Below are 20,472 nucleotides of genomic sequence, written 5' to 3'. Positions count from 1 at the left end.
CATGGAGCTGGAGCTGATAGAGGGAGCTCATCTGCACTCTCCCAGGCTGGGATTTGAACTAGCAACCTTCAGATCAGCAGTCCAACCTTCAAGTCACCAGTCCTGCTGGCACAAGGGTTGAACCCACTGTGCCACCGGGGGCTCCTCATATTTAATCCACATTGGATTTGTTTCTAGCACCAAATTTTGTGTTAAAGATATAATGGCAAGGAACACATCTACCTTGTTGACTGATATATATCTATAATCAGGAAGGAAGTACTGGAATCTGGAAGCAGCCACCAAGAAGGCTCTTTTCCATATTTTTTGCTTGCAATGCTGTTTCCTTAGTCTCCTTTAGGCAGAAAATATGGTGAACATATGCAAGTAATTCTAACTGATTTTGTTTGAAAGTCAAGTGGCCTACAATGAAATGAACAATATAGAGAGGTATATGTATTCTTCACATTACACGTCCAGCATGGCCCTTGGTGCATACAGTGTTCACTCTTTCTCATCCAAAAACTCTTGGAAGAGCTCAGAGTGAGCTTCATGCCTTGTCTACTTCCTTCCACTTCACAAATTCCTTCAGCCAGAGAGACTGAGATTTGCTGGAAAGGAAAGTGGGATTCTACTCTTTGCATCTTGAGAATTCAGCCTGCGTCACTCAACCTCTTTTACAAAAATACAGAAGATGTGTTTTTTTTTAAGGTGTGGTAGAGTTGGTCTTTGTCTTGTCACTGTGCTTCATGCCCATTTGGTGCCTTGAGGATTTTAATCATTGCACTGTGCATATATCACTCATACCAAAAGTGGTCCTGCATTTCTTCAGTAGCAGCTGCATGAGGCAGAGCCTTCCAGCTTCTCTATCAGACAAGGAATTCCTTTCCTTTGCTTTGGAGCAAAGTTTTCCAGGTTCATCTTTAGGATTTTTTTAAAATATTAACCTTTTTGGATCCATGCTATGGATAATGCAGACTCTGTTGCATTTTTTAATGGGCAGAATCACCAAAGTTCTTGGATACTTATAAAGACTGCATTGTACATAAATTATCAACGGAGATGTGAATAAATTTGGACTTTGCTTCAGGGAGATTTTATTATTCCATCAGCCAATAATGCGTGACATTCGTGAATTTAATGGCAGACCTTGAAGTGTATAAGAATTTAAGCCCAGAGAAAGGTAAGGATATTTTTAAGAAACTGAAATGATATAAGAATATTTTATAATGATAATGCAGATTCTTAGAAGTATTTTGGATAAAGAAAATATTCACACACTTCAAACTCAATTGTTGTGGGTTAAGTTGCATTCTGTATTTAATGAATACGGTGTTACTATTTGTGTGCAATTGAACATGGGAAGCAGGCTGTAGATTATTGTCCATGTAATATAAATTTGGAAGGGTTGACTATTTCCCCCCTCCCCCAAACATATTATTTGATGTGGTGTTGGATCTCAGAATTTGAATATGTAAGGAAAAGTACTTCTGTTTGTACATGGAGAAATCTGATGTTGTATTTCTGCCTCCAGGATACAGCCTTCTGCATCTCTAGGAATCCTGAGTGGTCCCGGGGAGGGGGATGCAACCTGGTGAAAATTCACTGACATTTTCCACAGCCAAGAGTAATCTCTTTTATGATATAAGCCTGTGAATATATGTCTACTCAGAAGTAAACGTTATTGCATTCAGGGGGATTTACTTCCAGGTGTGTGTGTGTGTGTATGTATGGGATTAAAGCAATGCTAATACTCAGGAATCTCTGATCTAACCCATTTCAGAATAGCTCTCATATTCACAAACTTTGCTTTTTTGTTTACATTCAAGTTTGTATTGTCGCTTATGTCTTGTCTTGAATAAAAAACAACTGTTGGGTGTCAAGAGAGGACCATGATGAATTAATCATCCAAGTATTTTGAAGGATTCTTTATGCTTTGTGAGAAGCGGCTATTTTAGTTTTAAAGCAGACTACATTGAATTGCTGATATTGACAATAATTCATTTCATTTATTCTGTATGATGTTGTATATTAGTGCTCAGTGTGATAAGATGAGGCATTGGTCCTTCGATATATATAAAGACAAACAGTTCATGCAATTCAAAAACATTTTTCCATTACAAGGCACCCTGATCTGATGCCTCATTGATTGTAATGGGGTCAGGAAACCAGCATTTCTATGGTGTTGGTGATACCTGTTGAAAATAAAACTTTTCAACTTTTTTGCCATTCTTTTGTATGCCTGCCCCCCCCCCCTTGTATTATTTAAACCAAATTATATTCTGGATATAAAGGACAAGTATAAGAGTTCATATAATTCCCATGTTTTGCAGGAATTGTTTATATTCTGACATATTTAAGCTCCTGGTCACTTGTGAGGAGATCACCTGGTCAGACATTTGGCATTTCATAAAATCAGAGAGTTTGAAGAGACTTCGTGGGCCATCCAGTCCAACTCCCTGCCAAGGAGCAGGAAAATCACATTCAAAGCACCCCTGAGAGATGGCCATCCAGCCTCTGTTTAAAAGCCTCCACTACACTCCAGGGCAGAGAGTTCCACTGCTGAACAGCTCTCACCAATAGGAAGTTCTTCCCCATGTTCAGGTGGAATCTCCTTTGCTGTAGTTTGAAGCCTTTGTTCCATGTCCTGGTCTCCAGGGCGGCAGAAAACAAGCCTACCCTATTATTTCAACAATAGCATGTGACTGTTAATCATTTACATGTAGACAGTACATCTAAATAGATGTTACGGAGAGTGCAGTGGTGTACAATGTGTGTTTCATAGCAAGATTTATTGCAGGCAGCGTCTGTTACAGCAGTTGCATATCAGTGCTTAAGAACTGATGCCGGTTGGAGGTGAGTCAACCAGATAAAGTGGGCAGATATGTAATGATCCATAAAGAAGAGAAAATAGGGCATATATTTACTCCCCTATGTTAGTTTATATATGTATAAACAGACTCAATATCTTGAGTTTCATCTAGATGTGCCCCAAAAATAACTCTCCCAAAATGTGTGTGGGCCTCTCAGGTCCTCCACTGCAATTCTGTGGTATGCTTCTGGCCCAAGTATAGTAAACATATAGCTTTGTTGTCTATTGTTTCAGGTATCCACAGGAGTTTTTGGCACATATCTCCTATGAATATGGAGGTCATATGAGATACACATTTTAAAAAAATTACTGTAACTTAATACAAATAAATCTTATCATTGTTTGGAAAAATTATGAATGACTTACTTGATCGTGGAGACTGCTAACTATTGATGGGCAACTCCAGTGCTCATATTGACTGGTCGGAGGACTTTTTAAACCTTGCTCAGCCAGGTATCCCTGACCAATCAATATCTCCTTGTGAAGATTTTGCTAGTTTCTTTGCAGGTAAAGTTGTTCAGATCCATTCTGACTTAGATGCCAGTATTAATGCAGCCTCTGTGGATCTAACTGAGGCATCTGCTTGTCCTTGTTTAATGGATTTTTAAAAAACTTATTCAGCCTGAGGACACGGACAAGATCTTGGGAGAATGAAGGCAACCACCTGTTATCTGAACCTTTTCCCATCCTGGCTAATTAAATCCGCCATGGGGGACTTGCAGAGTGGCTGAAGGTGCTGGTGAATGCCTCCTTGACTCAAGTATAATGCCAACTACTTTCAAGAGACAGTAGTAGAACACTACTAAAGAAATTGGTACTGGATCTCACTCAACTGCATAATTATCAGCCAGTCGGTATCCTATCTCCCCTTTCTGGGCAAGGTTCTAGAGAAGTTGGTGGCCTCTCAATTCCAAAGCTTTTTGGATGAAACTGATTATATGGATCCATTTCAATCTGGATTCAGGCCTGGCTATAGAACTGAGATGGCTTTGGTTGCCTTGGTTGATGAGCTATGAAGTGAGCTAGACAGGGGGAGTGTGTCCCTACATGTTCTCCTGGACTTCTCAGTGGCATTTGATATAATCAATCATGGTATCCTTTTGAACTGTCTGTCTGGGATGGGGCTAGGGGGCACTGTTTTGCAGTGGCTTTGGGCCTTCCTAGTGGGTTGGACCCAGATAGTGGTGCTGGGAGACACCTGTTTGACTCCCTGGCCTGTGGCTCCTGAGGGGTCAGTTCTGTTCTCCATACTGTTCAGCATTTACATGAAACCGTTGGGAGAGATCATTTGAAGTTTTGAAGTTTGGTGTCAAATTTATGTTGATGAGACCCAACTCTATTACTCCTTTCCACCTAAAGCCAAGGATGCTGTCCTGGCCCTAAACTGGTGCCTGTTATCAGTGATGGACTAGATGAAGGTTACCAAGTTGAAATTAAATCCAGAAAAGACAGAAGTACTCCTGGTCAGTTGGAAGGCAGATCAGGGTATAAGGTTACAACCTGTGCTGGATGGGATTATACCCCCCCCCCCCGAAGACACAAGTTCGTAGCTTGGGGGTGACCCTGGACTCATCGTTGACTCTGGAAGTCCAGGTGTTGGTGGTGGCCAGGAGCGCCTTTGCACAATCAAAATTTGTGCACCAGCTGTGCCCGTACCTTGAGATGCCAGATATGGCCACGGTAGTTACATCCTGTCTGGACTACTGCAATGCTCTCTACATGGGGCTACCTTTGAAAATAGTTCGGAAGCTTCAACTGGTTCAGAGATTGGAGGCCAGAGTACTACCTGGAGTGTCATACAAGGAGAGAACCACTTCCATGTTGCGGAAGCTCCACTGGCTGCCAGTCTGCCTCTGAGCTAAATACACAGTGCTGGTTATTACCTATAAAGCCCTAAATAGTTTGGGGCCAGAATATTTGACTAACCACATCTTTGCAAATAAACCAGCCCAGGCACTGCGGTCTGCAGAAGAGGCCCTGCTCTTGGTCCTTCTCCATGATCACCCCTTGCCTCTGATACTCCCTCTCTAAAGGAGTAAAAATGGCTCCTTCCCTTCTCTCCTTTAAAAACTGCTTAAAACATATTTTTGTTCTTTAGCTTATGGAGAGGAGGAGGATTGGAATATTATGTTTTACAAAACTTGACTAGAATACGGCACTTTACTCTGGCTTGTTGGCAGTTGATAAATTATAAAACAGAGATTATTTTAACTGTTTTTGTTTGTTTTTGAACAGATTAGCTTTGTTACTTTGTAGGTTTAATAGATTTATATGTTTTATTCAATTATTTACATTTTGTGAGTAGTTATAATTGATTACAGATGTTTTATTCATGTGGCCATTTGTTCATTTTGTATTGTTTTATGGCATTGAATGTTTCCTCTGGAGACTCAAGAGAATCGGAGAGACCCAAAGAGAGTAATAGACGAGTCCAAAAATTCTGTTTATATATGTGGCTAAGAGTTCTGTTGTTCAATGTATGTAAAGTTTGTTTCATTCACAAAATTATTAAAATCACCTTGCTTAACATTACTTTTAGTCTATGCGTATAAGGTATATATGAAACATGAGTGAAGTTTGTGTTTGGATTTGGGTTCACCTAGTGAGATGAATAAGATATCTCATATACATATAAGAAAATAATGGGTATTTCAAAACCCATAAAACTCCAAAATCCAAAAAACCCTTCTGCTTCCATGCATTTCATAAGTGGGATACTCAACAGTGTTGAGGTTTTCTGCTTTGAGCGTTGGCCTCTGGCTAGCCAAATTAAAAAGTGCTGTTGTGTTCCCAAAAGGTAAAGAATGAAAGAGGAAAAAATGTGAAGTTAAATTATTCTAGGAAACAATTTCCCATTTTAAAAGAAGGTCTTAGAAAGCATTTTCATGAGTCACATACCCAGCACACCATTTAGAGGAGAGGAACATGTACAGAGGATTTAGTCTTTCTGAATTCCAGGAACTGTGTTGATATTTTTGGTATATAGAGCTTGGAGATTAATTCCATGTATATGCTGAAGCCAAAGGGACTAATAGATGAGTCCATCTGTTTCATGTGTGGTGATTTATAAGGTAATGGAGATGTGAATAAGTGTTTAATAATTGACAAGGATTAGCTTTGTTATGGGCAGCTTTGCTAAAGTTTTTAAAGTAGCAGGGAGAGACAGAGAGAGTCCAATTTGAATCAGCCACAGGAATTCCTTTTTCCACATAACAGCGGTTCTTTCTGTGACTTAAAAAATTGTCTCTCTTGTTAAGAGTGTTTAGATGGAAATGTTTCATTTGATTTAAAGTTATTTTATTCTTTGTTCAACTGGCTTAATATAATTCCCAAGTCCCTAAATGTGCCTTTCTTATTTAGAATATTTCTAATTAACATAGTCATTGTTCTAGATAAGCAAAGACATTTCCCTTTTTAGTAGTCAAAGAGTAGGGAGTGTTCAACCAATTCCCCAATGTTCTGCCCAACGCAAGCCAGTCCCGTGGGCTTTTAATTTATGCCACTCACGTAACCTACATTATAGTTTTAATGAGATGAAAATGAACAATGTTCTTCACTTGACTGCATCTGTTTAACTGGAAATACATAGAATCTAGAAGGCTCCATGATTCTTGATCACATCATAAATCACAGAGCTGTCAGAGTTGTGTGAAAACAGGCAAATTGCTTTTTGATTTATATATAATATTCTAGTCCTCATGGTTTGAAAGAAGAGAGTCTGATGGGAAAGCCACTTGTTATTTCCCTGTGCTGAAACTGGAGAGAATAAGGACAAGGGACCAGTTCTATAATAAATAGTAAATTCCTTTATCTTCAAGGTATTTTCCTATAGTGGACTACAAAGGGATCCTGTAGGACCTTTGAGACTAACTAAGAAAAAGAAGTTTGTAAAGTCTTGGTTCTGCCTTTTCCTCTCTTTTGCTTCAGTTTCCCCTGTTTATAGGCCTTCCCAATAGTATAGATAACTTCATTTGTATTAGTTTTTGGGTGGAGCTTAAAAACACCCTTAAGAGGCCAGTCTTAGTTGTTCTATTCCTTTTCCCTGAACAGAGCTCTTTACTAGACCCCACCCCCTTCTTTCTACAGTAGAGCTACAGTCTTTCTTAGTATCTTAGTTTTTTCTGCTGCAGTATTTAGCAGTATTTTATACCAACAATCCAAAGGACAACAGAAGCTTTTGGTCAGACTAAGATTCACAGGAGAGAACATTAAGACAGTTGTAAGCAACAATTTATAATCCATCACTTTGCATCAGAGGCAGAAAATCCCTGAAAGATGAATGCAACCAGCAAATTCTCCTTTCGTAATGCATTGTTTTAAGTTACCTTATTATAGTCCCGGGTGGAGTTAACCCTTTATTCATCTTGATTCAGTAAACTCATTTGGTTATCTTTTCACCATGCTTCCAAATGCCTTTTTTTTTTTGCTAAGGGTCTTAATCTTAACGGAAGGTATCAGATAGCCCCCGAGTAAAGCCAGACAATATAGTTTTCTCAAATGTTCGAGCGTGCCATCACAAAGTTATACTATAAGCTTTCATGGACTTAAGTAAGACAAGGGATGAGTCAAATTTGCTATCCAAGATTTTGTTGATCTGCAAATCCCATTGATCATACCTTTCATAGTTTATGGTGAGGAATGTTGAAATGTAGAACCCAACAGCATCTGAAAGATCACACACTTTGGTCACTCCTATTATATGAATGCTTTACACTTTATCTTCCCTAGAGGTGTAGGTAATTTCAGATTTGTGGTGGCAATGGTTCATTTGTGTCCTGCTCCATGCTTCAACACTCCTCCAGATGGTCTTTAGAAAGCAAGCACTTTATTCCAGAATCTAGGGACCTCATCCCATAATCGGGGGGGGGGGGGGAGTGGAGGGAACCATCTCACTCTGTTCCCTCCTGTTGAGTCCATATTCTGGGATGGCCAGCCATTCTATGTCCTTTCCCTGTCAAGGTCCATCTTTCCCCTGTTCCCCCCCCCCCCCCCACTTTTTCCCATTTGGAGTCGGATAGCACACAACTCCTCAAAACACATTCTGGGCTCAGATTCTATTAACTGTGGAGACAGAATCCCACCAGAAATGTCCTTACGTCATGTGTTGGCCTCCATAGGACTTTGTTTTCGAAGCACATGGAAACAAAACCCAGAATCTGTGGGATGAGGTCCTAGATAAGGTTTTCATCCTTTGAATCTGTATTTGCATGTTCCTGCTGAAACAGGCATATGCCTTATAGGTAACAAGCAGCTTAATGAGGCAACTTCAGGGTCAGCAGTGTTTATTTTGAGCTGCACATTGAGAAGGTCAGAAAGGGACAGATTTTAGGCTTGTGGGATGAACTTAAACAAACAAAAATTGAATCCCATGGTTGACCAGCTGGAACCAAACATAGAGCAAATGAACTCTATAAGCCATAGTACTAGGATATACAAATCTACTTTTGAGTTATTTATTTATTTATCATAGCGAACCAAGGGTACGGTTGTGATGTATTAAAAATACAAAGTTTAAAAACTTGGCATTATATTAAATGTCCTTTGACCAGTAGCTGGCCTCTTGGAGTGCCTCTGATGTTGCTATAAGGAGGTTCTCCGTTTTGCATGTGGCAGGGCTCAGGCTGCATTGTAATAGATGGTTGTAGTTTGCTCTTCTCCACACTCGCATGTTGTGGACTCCACTTTGTGGACCCATTTCTTAAGATTGGCTCTGCATCTCATGGTGTCAGAGCACAGTCTGTTCAGCGCCTTCCAAGTTGGCCAGTTTTCTGTGTGCCCAGGAGGGAAAGTCTCATTTGGTATCAGCAATGGCTTGAGGTTCCAGGTTTTAGCCTGCCACTTTTGGACTCTTGCTTGCTGATGTGTTCCTGTGAGTATCTCTGTAGATCTTAGAAAACTATTTCTTGATTTAAGGCATTGATGCTGGCTGATATCCGAACAGAGGGTGGGCTGGAGATGTCATTGCTTTGGGCCTTTCATTAGTGGCTGCTACTTCCTCGCAGATGTCAGGTGGTGCAATACTGGCTAAACAGTGTAATTTCTCTAGTAGTGTAGAGTGCAGATATCCTGTGATAATGCAGCATATCTCATTAAGATAAGCATTCACTGTTTTAGCGTGGTGAGATGTGTTCCACACTGGGCATGCATACTTGGCAGCAGAGTAGTAAAGCGCAAGGGCAGATGTCTTCACTGTATCTGGTTGTGATCCTCAGGTTGTGCCAGCCAGCTTTTGTATGATATTATTTAGAGTGCCCACTTTTTGCTTGATATTCAAGCAGTGCTTCTTGTAGGACAGAGCACAGTCCAGGGTCACTCCCGGGTATTTAGGTGTGCTGCAGTGCTCCAGTGGGATTCCTTCCTAGGTAATCTTCAGAGGTTGAGAGGTAGTATATGAGGTATTCTAACAGTGAAATTTACTGTTGCTGACTGTTCATTGTCCCTCCCAGGATCCATGAAGGTAATGGAATGTGAGGCCCCAGTCACACTACAGAATCATGACACTTTGATATTGCCTTAACAGCTTTAGTTTCATCCTACAAAATCCTGGGATATTTAGTTTCACAAAGCATTTCAAAGTATGTAAAGTCTCCCTGAACTACAAATTCCAGATTTCATAGGATACAGAAATGGCAAATAACTATAATTGTACATCATGAAAGGAGATGTGTGTGTGAATCTCTTGATGCAGAAAATTGGATTCACCACACTATCTATCCATCTATTCCTTCTTATTCATTCCTTTTCCTCATTCCTTGCATTGGGTTCAATGAGGCAGAGATTAATGCCTATATCGTCCCACCGTAATCCTTTAACCTTATCCCCAGTTATCCTAATGCAGCCAAACTCAGTTTCCCTGACATTCAGCTGAAGTTGTTCACAGGATTATAGTTAAACTCCTGTTTTCAACCCTGTTTCAAGAACAAGTGAATCTTCTGTAGTCATTCAAACATAACCCTGGAAGATTTTACTCTTATGGCTGTAAGGTGAAGAGGTTAATTAAACAGCATGGTGTATAAATTGAGAAATGATATTCTTATCTTCCATTTGTACCTTATTTTTGTAAACAATATAGGTGCTAGCGGGCAGAAATGAGAAAATAGATCAGGTTGAAATGATAGACCTAATTCCAAGTTGACATGATTATGCTTAGAATGAAATAATAACAATAATTGTTTCTTTTAATAGGTTTTCTGTATTATCAAAGGCTTTCATGGCTGGAATCACTGTATTTCTGTAGGGTTTTTGGGCTATATGGCCATATTCTAGAAACATTCTCTACTGGCTAACACTGGCTACCAGTATTTTAAAAACTCTACAATTATAACAGTAAAACAACACTCAAACACAGGGGAACTCCAGACAAGAAACAATCAGGGACAGCTAATAACCTCTCAACAAAGGATTCCCCCAGGCAGTAAGAAACCTCACCTGAAAACTGCTAGGCCATCAAATGCTAATCAAGGTGGCCAGTTGAAACATTCACACCCAGCTCCAACAGACAAGAGTTCTTTCTCCCACTCTGGATTTTCCACAGATATATAAACCCAATTTTCCAGATTTCCAACAGACCTCACAACATCTGAGGATGCCTGCCATAGATGCAGGTGAAACGTCAGGAGAGAATGCTTCTAGAACATGGCCATATAGCCTGAAAAACCTACAACAACTTAATAGATTTTCTGTTTGTCCACTATAGCATTCAACCCATCTGTGATTGTTTGTGAGAGTGCATCTACACTACACATTAGTACAATACTGAACTACGGTACATGTTTCATCCTGTATTTATATTTATAGTTCTCTAGCAGAGAGGTCTCACTCCCTGTCCAACTCGAAATCCCAGAATATGGAGGACAAAGAAATGTCAGTTGAGAACAGTATAAGTGTGTAGGGCTTCTAAACTCTGCTATTGATTATATGTAGGGCAAAATCAGAAGGGTGGGATGGGAGGAGGTATGAGAGCAGACGTAAGCTCTTCTCTCAGCGTCACCAATTATGCAGAAGTAAGGTAAGAATTGGTGTGAATTCTTGAAAAGGCTCTTTTGCAACAATGTTCAATTTGGTTGAACATTGTTGCAAAGCCATTGTGATCAGGAATCCAACTTTATCCATTTTCTCTATCATGCAGAAAAATCTAACTTCCTTGTGGGTGCTCAGGGACATTGGGGTTGGGTTTATGACCCAACAACATTACCATCTTCATATCAATTTTTTACTCTATATGTGTTCAGGAAATGCCTGAATATAGAGCTCCATCAGCATGAACATCACAATTAGATAGGTTCAGATAGAAGGCAAAGGCTTACTCAAAGGCTTTTGAAGTGGTTTATACATATGGTGGCGCAGTGGGTTAAAGCACTGAACTGCTGAGCTTGTTGATCGGATCGAAAGGTCACAGGTTCGATTCCAGGGAGCGGCGTGAGCTTCCGCTGTCAGCCCTAGCTTCTGCCAACCTAGCAGTTCGAAAGCATGCAAATGTGAGTAGATCAATAGGTACCGCTCCGGCGGGAAGGTAACGGCGCTCCATGCAGTCATGCTGGCCACATGACCTTGGAGGTGTCTACGGACAACGCTGGCTCTTCGGCTTAGAAATGGAGATGAGCACCACACCCCAGAGTCAGACATGACTGGACTTAATGTCAGGGGACTACATACATATCAAATGTTGCTGAGAGTAATATAAAGGTAAGGACCTACAGCTCTTGGATGAACCAGAAGTAAAGCCCTGTTATGCAAATGGTGGTGAAAATAATTATATTTTCCAAAAGGTTCTGTTTGTGTAGTGATGCGTAGGCGGTTGGATTGTGTTATGTGTTATTCTTGCTCATTTTGTAATTGGTGTGATCTAATAACACTGGTATACTGTTATACCATGAAGTGGGAAAATACAATCTCAGCCTATTATTTTAATTTTTTTCTGTATGTCACCCAGATAACTTATTGGAAATTGATAATCCTGTAGAGGCCAGAACGCCCAAATACAGGGAGAATATATACAAACAGTCCCAGGTCTAGCCAAATAGTCCACAAATATGTCAAACACTCAAAGGAAACCACAAGAGGGAAATGCAAATGTTCATTCTAGGGTCAAGAGCCAATTACCAGTAATATCCAAGATGCAAGGTTGAGTCCACAATTACAAAGCCAATGTGTATGAGTAGTCCAGGTTCCAGAGAGGCTCAAGCACTGACATTGCAGCCAGCAATCAGGTAACAAACCCCAGTCTCTTAAATCCTATTTTCAAAGGTGTTACCTGTTGCTGGCTGTCTTCTCCGGTCCCTTCTACACTGCCAGATAATCCAGGTCATCAAAGCAGAAAATCCACATTATTACACTGCCATATAATCCAGTTCAAAGCAGATAATGTGGATTTTATACAGTTGTGTAGAAGAGGCCTGAAGGCCCTTCCACACAGCCATATAATCCAGAATATCAAGACAAAAAATCCCACAATATCTGCTTTGAACTGGGTTATCTGAGTCCACACTGCTATATATCCCAGTTCAAAGCAGATAAGGGGGGATTTTATTGAGCTGTGTGGAAGGGGCATGAGGGAGTTGTTTATCTCAGGCACTTCCATACAGCCCTATATCCCACAATATTGCAGAAAATCCTACAATATCTGCTTTGAACTGGGTTATCTGATGTTACTCAGATAATGTGGGATTTTCTGTATTGATATTCTGGAATATAGGGCTGTGTGGAAGGGTCCTCAAGTTCTAATTGTTGAATCTTCTATCAACAGTCCTTTGTCCAAGCTCTACATTCTCTCCATGACAAGTACAAAATGCATTCAAGAAATAAATACATGTCAATCAGTGCATGTGTTACAATTGGTCCCAAGCAACAATTCTAGCCACAAAACTACCTTGCACTGCAGACTTCCCAAAATCTATATGAATGCACTCTTCAGTCTTTTCCATTTAGGAGAAATTCGAGTCTGAACTTAGGTTGAGGAGGCTTCATTATATGAAATCTGCTAAATTCTGTGCTTTCTCTTATTTATTTTTTTACTTTTGTCAGATGTTAGAGATCATTTGGAAATGCAGGGCTATAAACAAATCAGTTTTTGTGCATTCTGTGTAAACAAATAAGTGCTGTTTTTATGCAGGGGCAGCAGATAGAAATCTTGTTTATTATAAAAGCCATTTCTAAGGGGTTTTTGTTTTGTTTTGTTGTTATGGCCTACCCGTTGTCTCCCAGCTAGCAACTCACTTCATTCTAATTTATTATTGCATGTGTTTCCCTAATGTGATTTCTTTATTTGCTTCTTTAATGTTTGTAGAAGTCTTACGCAGACCTCACTGTGTGCAGAGATGGCTCTACCATTAGCTATTTTGAGCCAAGTACCTCAGGAAGCTGATACTTGGAAGTTGGTATCCCCTTTTTGAAAGATGCTGTGCAGCCAGTACTGGACTGTTAAACTGGTCATCTGCCTTAGGTATGATGGACGCATACCCTATATACTCAAGTCTAGAAATTTTAATCAAAAATCAACACCAAAAACCTGGGTCAGTGTAGGTATTATACCTTCACTCTTTCCGAACAAAGGAATCATCCCCTTCTCTGAGTAGAGTCGCAGAAGGTAAACTCTTAGTTCATCTTAGGATGCTGTAAAGGAAACATGGAGCCCTACAACTCTCAATGCTGCGGTGTTGCTTCTATCCTTTTTTAATACCTGGTGGGGAAATGGGGACAGCTTGGGGCAGCTGGCTCCTGAGATGACATTGATGTCCATGAAATGACATTTGACTTAACCATGGGTCATGCCACAAACTATCATTTTGGCCCTAAAACTACCTCAACTTACACAGGAAGTCAACTTAAATGTAAGTATATTCAGTACATAGGAAGACACAAAGCAGCTTGAGTTACCAAAACAGAGCAATTATGAGTTCTAGATTTGAATAGTTTTCAGTGTCTCACTTTCTTCAATGCCAGAAACCTAAAGAATGAAGGAAAATTTCATGGGGTGGCGGAATTATTGTTTGGGCAGGCAGTGTTTGGTGAGGCAGCCCCCGTCCCATGGAATACCTATGTTCCTCAGTTTTTCCAAACTGCAGGAATGCAGTGCGTGTGAAAAAGTTCTTGAAATCCTCATGGATAAGTTAAACATGAGCCAACAATGTGATGTGGTGGCTTAAAAAGCCAAAGGAATTTTGGCCTGCATAAATAGGAGTATAGTGTCTTGATCCAGAGAAGTCATGCTTCCCCCTCTATTCTGCCTTGGTCAGATCCCACCTGGAATACTGTGTCCAGTTCTGGGCACTGCAATTGAAGGGAGATGTTGACAAGCTGGAATGTGCCCAGAGGAGGGTGATTAAAATGATCAAGGGTCTGGAGAAAAAGCCCTATGAGGAATGGCTTAAAGAGCTGGGCATGTTTGGCTTGCAGAAGAGAAGGCTGAGAGGGAGACATGATAGCCATGTATAAATATGTGAGGGAAAGTCATAGGGAGGAAGGAGCAAATTTGTTTTCTCCTGTCCGGGAGACTAGGACATGAAACAATGGCTTCAAACTACAGGAAAGGAGATTCCACTTGAACATGAAGAAGAACTTCCTAACTGTGACAGTTGTTCAGCAGTGGAACTCTTTGTCCCGGAGTGTGGTGGGGGCTCCTTTTTGAAGGCTTTTAAACAGAGGCTGGATGGCCATCTGTTGGGGGTGCTTCTTGGCAATGGGTTGGACTGGATGGCCCATGAGGTCTCTTCCAACTCTATGATTTGTAAAGATTCTGTGTTTTTTGTCTGTAAGTCTACTTTGGTATGCCATAATTATGAGATCCACAGAGTTGTATACAGCATTTCTTTATTCCCTGTTAGATAGTAACTATTGGAATTTTTTTAAAGTCCATTTAATCTGCAATGAAGTCTTCGTATTGCAAGCAAAGCAACAAAAGGTTCTTGTGGCAGCATTAAGATATTTATTGTAGCTTGAGCTTTTGTGAATGAAGTGTAGGTTGAGCATCTCTTAGCTTGAATTCTGAAATCAAAAATATCCCAAAATCCAAATTGTCCACATGGACAATTTGCATTCTGATGGTTCATTGTACACACACTTCATTCATGAAGAGCTTAGCTGAAGTCTCCTGTGTATGTGTATAATGCTTGTTAATTACTTCATTTTGAACAGCTGAAACAACATACATTAAAAATAAGCTGAAGTGACTTATCTGTCAGTGAAAGATAAACAGTCTCAATTCAGCGAAGCAGCTTTGGGACTGCTATAAGAGAAGTAACTATTATTTCTCAGCATATGCAAACTGAATGATAGAGAACGAACATGGTGAGGTATTTTGGGCATTGGACTATGATTGTAGAGACCAGAGTTTGCTTCTCTGCTCCTCCGTGGGTGACCTTAGCCAAGTCATACACTCTTTGTTTCAGAAAACCCTTAATTGGGTTAGTCATGGTCAGCATAATTGGAAAGGGCTTGACGGCTCACAACAGTGACATGGTAGAGTAATTAAAACCGACTTAGATGCATATACTGTAGGATGAAGGAAGAAGACCTCAGGAAGCTCAGGTGTAATTTCTAACCAGGTTTGAACCAGCTTTCCTGAGTTTCAGTATTAATTTACTAAAACGGATTGTTCTCTATGTAAGTACTAGGGAGAGGTGCCCATTTTGGAATGGCATCATTCAGAATCCCCACAGCCATCATGGCTATTGGGAGTTACATTTTAAAAAGTAACTTAGTTGAGATTTTACTTCTTGAACTGGAACATTTAGCTTCCTTTGATTATTCCTTTTCTTGTAGATAAAAAGGAAGTAGATAGGCTTCTTGAAAGCTGTTATTATTGGAACTGTTATGTGACTTGGTCACTTTAAAACTCTCTCTCTCTCTCTCTCTCTCTCTCTCTCTATATATATATATATATATATGCTTCAGGTAGAACAGCTTTCAAATGCATCTTTGTAAAAGCAGACATTCCCCTTCTTTACACTGGCTTTAATAAATTCTGTGAAGTTTTCAGTGCTGCCACTCTATTCTCAGTACTTTGCTGCAGCTAAGCTTCTGCATAGGTTACTGCATTGCATTAAATTGAATTGTTTCCAGTGCCTCTCAAACTGCTCTTCCGGATGTTTTGGACTTCATCTTCCACAATTCCTCACAGCTGGTAAGATGGCTGGGATTTCTGGGAGCTGGAGTCCCAAATGCCTGGAGGAGCACAGTTTGAGAAATACTTGTTTGTATGAAAACTTTGTGCCCCCTCTTGCCATTCCTTCTGTTTTCCTCATGCTCCGATTGGTAGCAGAGCCCTTCCTTATATTCTTTGAAAAATAGAGTCTTTGGGTATTTTTCCACACATGAGATATATTTGGAGGTCTCTATGGACTGTTTTCACCCATTACACCTGGTATGATGAAAGTAGAGTAGTTCAGTTGTGTGTGTTTATAGAGAAGACGGGCAAAACAAAGCTTTTAGAAGACAATTGTTCACATGGTTCAAGGGCTTATTTGAGCTATAGCTCATGCTCCATTGTGAGAGATCATATAGCAGGTGGAAGAAGAGCAAATTTTCTACCAGATGGTTTGTAAACTTTCTTTCTAAAGGTTTCCCCTTGACATGAAGTCTAGTCCAGTCTGACTCACCTCCATTCTTAAGCTGAAGAGCCAGCATTGTCGATAGACACTTGGTTATGTGGCCGGCATGAGTGCATGGAGCACCGTTACCTTCCTGCCCAAGTGGTACCTATTGATCTACTCACATTTGCATGTTTTTGACCTGCTAGAAGCTGGTGCTAACAGCAGGAGCTCATCCTGCTCCCTGGATTTGACCCGTCAACCTTTCTGTCAGCAAATTATGCAGCTCAGCAGTTTTGACTGTAGCCACATTTGCAAATTAAAAGTTGTTTCCAGCGCTTATAACCGTAATGGCAACTATCAACTTTGTAGGATGACTTGGAAGTAGAAAGTAGAAAACTTATTCTTTTGGACTACAGCTCTCAGAAGCCCCTAACCAGCATAAGCAAGATAGCTGGAAAAGTGACTTATAAAAAACTCTCTTAACTGTTGTCTTCCTTCAAGTCATGTCTATCCTATGATGACCATAAGGTGAACCTCCAATGCGGTTTTCTTGACAAGCTTTGCCTTTGCCTTTCTCTGAGACTGAGAGAGTACCACTTGCCCATGGTCACCCAATGAGCATCCATTGCTGAATGGGGATTTGAACCCATGGGGAAGGAAGAAACCATGAAAATGAACAAAATCTGGCTACCACTATTAAAAAATTGCTAAAATTATAACAGTAAATAGAGAAAAACACACAAACACAGGGGAATTCCAGACAAGAAACAATCAGGGACAGCTAATCACCTCTCAACAAAGGATTCCCTCAGGCACTAACAAGTCACACCTACAAACTATCAGACCATCAAATGCCAATCAAGGTGGTCAGTTGAAACATTCACACCTACGTCCAACAGACAAGAGTTCTTTCTCCTACCCTAGGCATTCCACAGATATATAAATCCAATGTTCCTAGTTTCTAACAGACCTCACAACCTCTGAGGATGCCTGTCATAGATGCAGGCAAAACGTCAGGAGAGAATGCTTCTGGAACATGGCCATATAGCCTGAAAAACCTACAACAACCCAGGAATTAATTATTTTTAAAGCAACTTCCAAAAATACTACTTGGAAGTATAACTTCAGCCATAAACAGCTTTGATTTTTTAAAACAGGCATATTGAATGATTCATGAATTTTGCTTACGTAAGTGGACAAACAATTTATTAAGAAGCTACCATGAATCTGAGCACACAAGCTCTCCATCAATAAAAGTTGTAATGTAGTCCCATCTTTGGAAGAATTGAGCATAATGTATGCAAAAGTCTGCAGCTCTCCCCAATAACTTGCATCATTCTGGCTGGATTCCCTGCTTACACAGTGGCTCATTCTCAGAGCCTGCATAAGCTGGATGTAGAACTGATCCTGTGTGAATTGAGAGGGTCCAGAAAGACCTTTGATCCCTCGTTTAGTTTCCAGCAGTGAGCCTTTTAAATAGGCAAGTAGATGTATTTCTCCTTTTTATATTTCTCCTTTAGGATTCCTGCATGGGGATTCTCTGCCTCAGGGCAGATTGTGAGCTGTCTTTTGTAGTTCATAATCTTTTGGACTCTTGAGTTAGCCTGCATGAACCGTGGAGCCTCATGCAGGAAAATCCAGTCTCTTTTTTGTTGCTGCAGCTAAACCATTGTTGAAGGGAGGGAATGCATGGTGGAAAAAATGATTTGTGCTAAGGAGCTGGATGTTTTTATTGCATGCTGTAGGTACAAAAATTGAGACCAGAAGAGGTTTTTAGACGTTTTAAAGGCATAAATAAAGTTATGTTTTACATTATTATCAGAGATCACTACCTCTTGTGGCTACATAACAGCACTTGTTCTGAAGCAGTGCAGAGCAATTAATATTTTTTTTAATTAGCAATGGTCATGAAAGAATCTTTGGACTTCCAGTATTGATTGCTTAATAATATAATACTCTGCCTGGCTTGGATCCAACAGAGTATATTTCCTCCAGGAAGGAGGATGCTGAGAATTATTCTTTCCAGATATTTTCTGTTTGACAGCAATTGGATGGACTGACCTCTTTGCCTTGAGGGTGTAAGAGATTAATTCCTATGATTCGATCTAGCATATCTGTGAATGCTGGAAGTTCATGAATAGTGATGTAATGGTCTGACTCCAGAAATGCAGTTTTAATCTCTGCCAAGAGTGGGTGTTTTTGTAAAGCAGATAGGCATGAGTTGCCTATTCATGGTCAGATTAGCCCTAAATACTTTGCATTGCAACATAAGTAGCTCATAGAAATATAGAGTTGTTGATGAACTTGCTGATATGAGGATTGCAGCTAAGCTTAGAGGCAACAGAAAAAGCTGAGTAGCAGATGACACCATCATCTTAGCTACAAAGAAAGTATTGGCCCTATATCCGTATGAGACAGGAATGCACGTAGGGCAGTGGTTTTCAGCCTGTGAGACCCCAGGTGTTTTGGCCTACAACTCCCAGAAATCCAGCCAGTTTACCAGCTGTTAGGATTTCTGGGAGTTGAAGGCCAAAGCATCTGGGGAACCACAGGTTGAGAACTACTTCTTTAATGCAATGCATCTAATTTGCTTTAAAATTCAGCTCACATGATTCTGTGCCATTGAATTATGGGAATTAGTAGTGTCAAATTGCATTAATTCTATAGTGCAAATGTACCCAGTACCTCTAGTTCTTGTTCTAGAAATCTTGTGAACATTGTGCTGCAGTATTCTACCCAATAGTAAAGTAAGAAGGAAGTCTGTTCCTACATTCCAGCATTCTAGCCAAAGCGGGAAAACCACTGTTATGACTGATCTGTAACTGACTAATGAAGAAGAAAAAAGCTATTGCTTGTTTTTAACTGACCATAATCGTGGAGGGAAAGTATGTGGTGTGGGATAATCGCTTTCCAAATTAATATCTACTCATGATTAAAGGTAAGCCTTTTTAGAGGTACTATTTAATAGCCATTTGAAACTTCTTTGCAACTGTGTTTTTGTGAATTTCATATATCTTTTTGTTGAATTTATTGGGGGAGAGCTGTATTTTCCCCTGAGACGTAGCCTGAAATAATATTGGTAGCAGATACTTGTGACTGAGGTGGAGATGCCTAGATGCTAGCCAGAGAACTGTCCATGGTTCTAATTTAGGCAGCCCAACTCACCTTCAGAACAGTTAAAGAAAGACCAACACATCTCTATTTAGTTTTCTTAATTAGGGTTGTGCCTGGAATAACAACTTGATCTGCATGTATGAGATGAGGATTATGATTATCTTTTTCCATGATCTGAATAATTGTACATGTTTATATCTGATGATCACTTCACTCTTCTGTTTTGAAGCACAGGAAAAAAGGCCAACGTAGAAAGTTGCCTTAATTTATGTCAAACCATTTATTTGTATATCTCAATAGTGTCTACTTTGGCAGTGGAGTCTCAAGAAATCTTTGTCATCAGCTGTTACCTGATTCTTCTACAGTAGTTGGAGAGGTCAGAGAGTGAATCTATGACCTTCTGAATGCACAGCATCTATTTAGCAATGGTAGAACTGGGGGAACTCCCTTTTTTTATAATTACAATTCCCAGAATCAGTCTCCTTGCTTCCAGGAGGTGTAGTGAAAAAGAGAAAGTTTTCTAGGCTATGAGTTATTTTTTTCTTGAACTTGCTTGAAATTTCGAACTTGGGACTGATGAGGTGGGTGGGCCAGAGATTACACGTGGCATATGAGAAACTTCTATCTAGTATTCAGTGGAAAACAGAAGATGACCCTGGGACACAAATAAGACCACCCCTATTTTTAACCTGTCAATTTTACTTGGTAGAGACTCTTCAAACCTTGGAATTACTTGAATTATCATAATAAATAAAATCCCACTTGGAAATGTGAATTGTGTTGATTTTAACAAAGTCTACTATTTAACTAAATTAATAATTCTGGAATTAAGTTAATATTTTAGTCAGTTAATTTTAATATATTTAATTAAGCTGTTCATAAAATGACTAAAATATTGTAACAAGTTATCGCTTCTCACTGAGGAGAGCATGCATTTGTTGTTATGTGCAAGTTGATGTTACATATGGCAACATTATA

The 20,472-nt window shown here is 39.9% G+C and overlaps 1 protein-coding gene across 5 annotated transcripts in view; it reads left to right on the top strand.

Moving 5' to 3' along the window:
- The window catches only part of PLCH1 (phospholipase C eta 1), a 155,037-nt gene that overhangs the window by 49,923 nt on the left and 84,642 nt on the right, over positions 1 to 20,472 (top strand). The window contains exon 1 of one of the 5 annotated variants that reach the window (XM_060767658.2): positions 534 to 1,162. The exons of 3 other annotated variants lie outside the window; for them this stretch is intronic. In XM_060767658.2, the coding sequence (XP_060623641.2) occupies positions 1,120 to 1,162 (43 nt within the window). In that variant the 5' untranslated portion in view covers positions 534 to 1,119. Of the gene's footprint in view, positions 1 to 533; positions 1,163 to 19,187; positions 19,319 to 20,472 lie in introns of those variants that run through there. One more of the 5 variants, XM_060767662.2, reaches the window with a different exon arrangement.

This window comes from Anolis sagrei, chromosome 3, assembly GCF_037176765.1.
Source record: "Anolis sagrei isolate rAnoSag1 chromosome 3, rAnoSag1.mat, whole genome shotgun sequence".
Classification (NCBI taxonomy): Eukaryota; Metazoa; Chordata; class Lepidosauria; order Squamata; family Dactyloidae; genus Anolis; species Anolis sagrei.
Note: the sequence above shows the minus strand (reverse complement) of the source record. Positions and strands in the feature narration are given on the sequence as shown.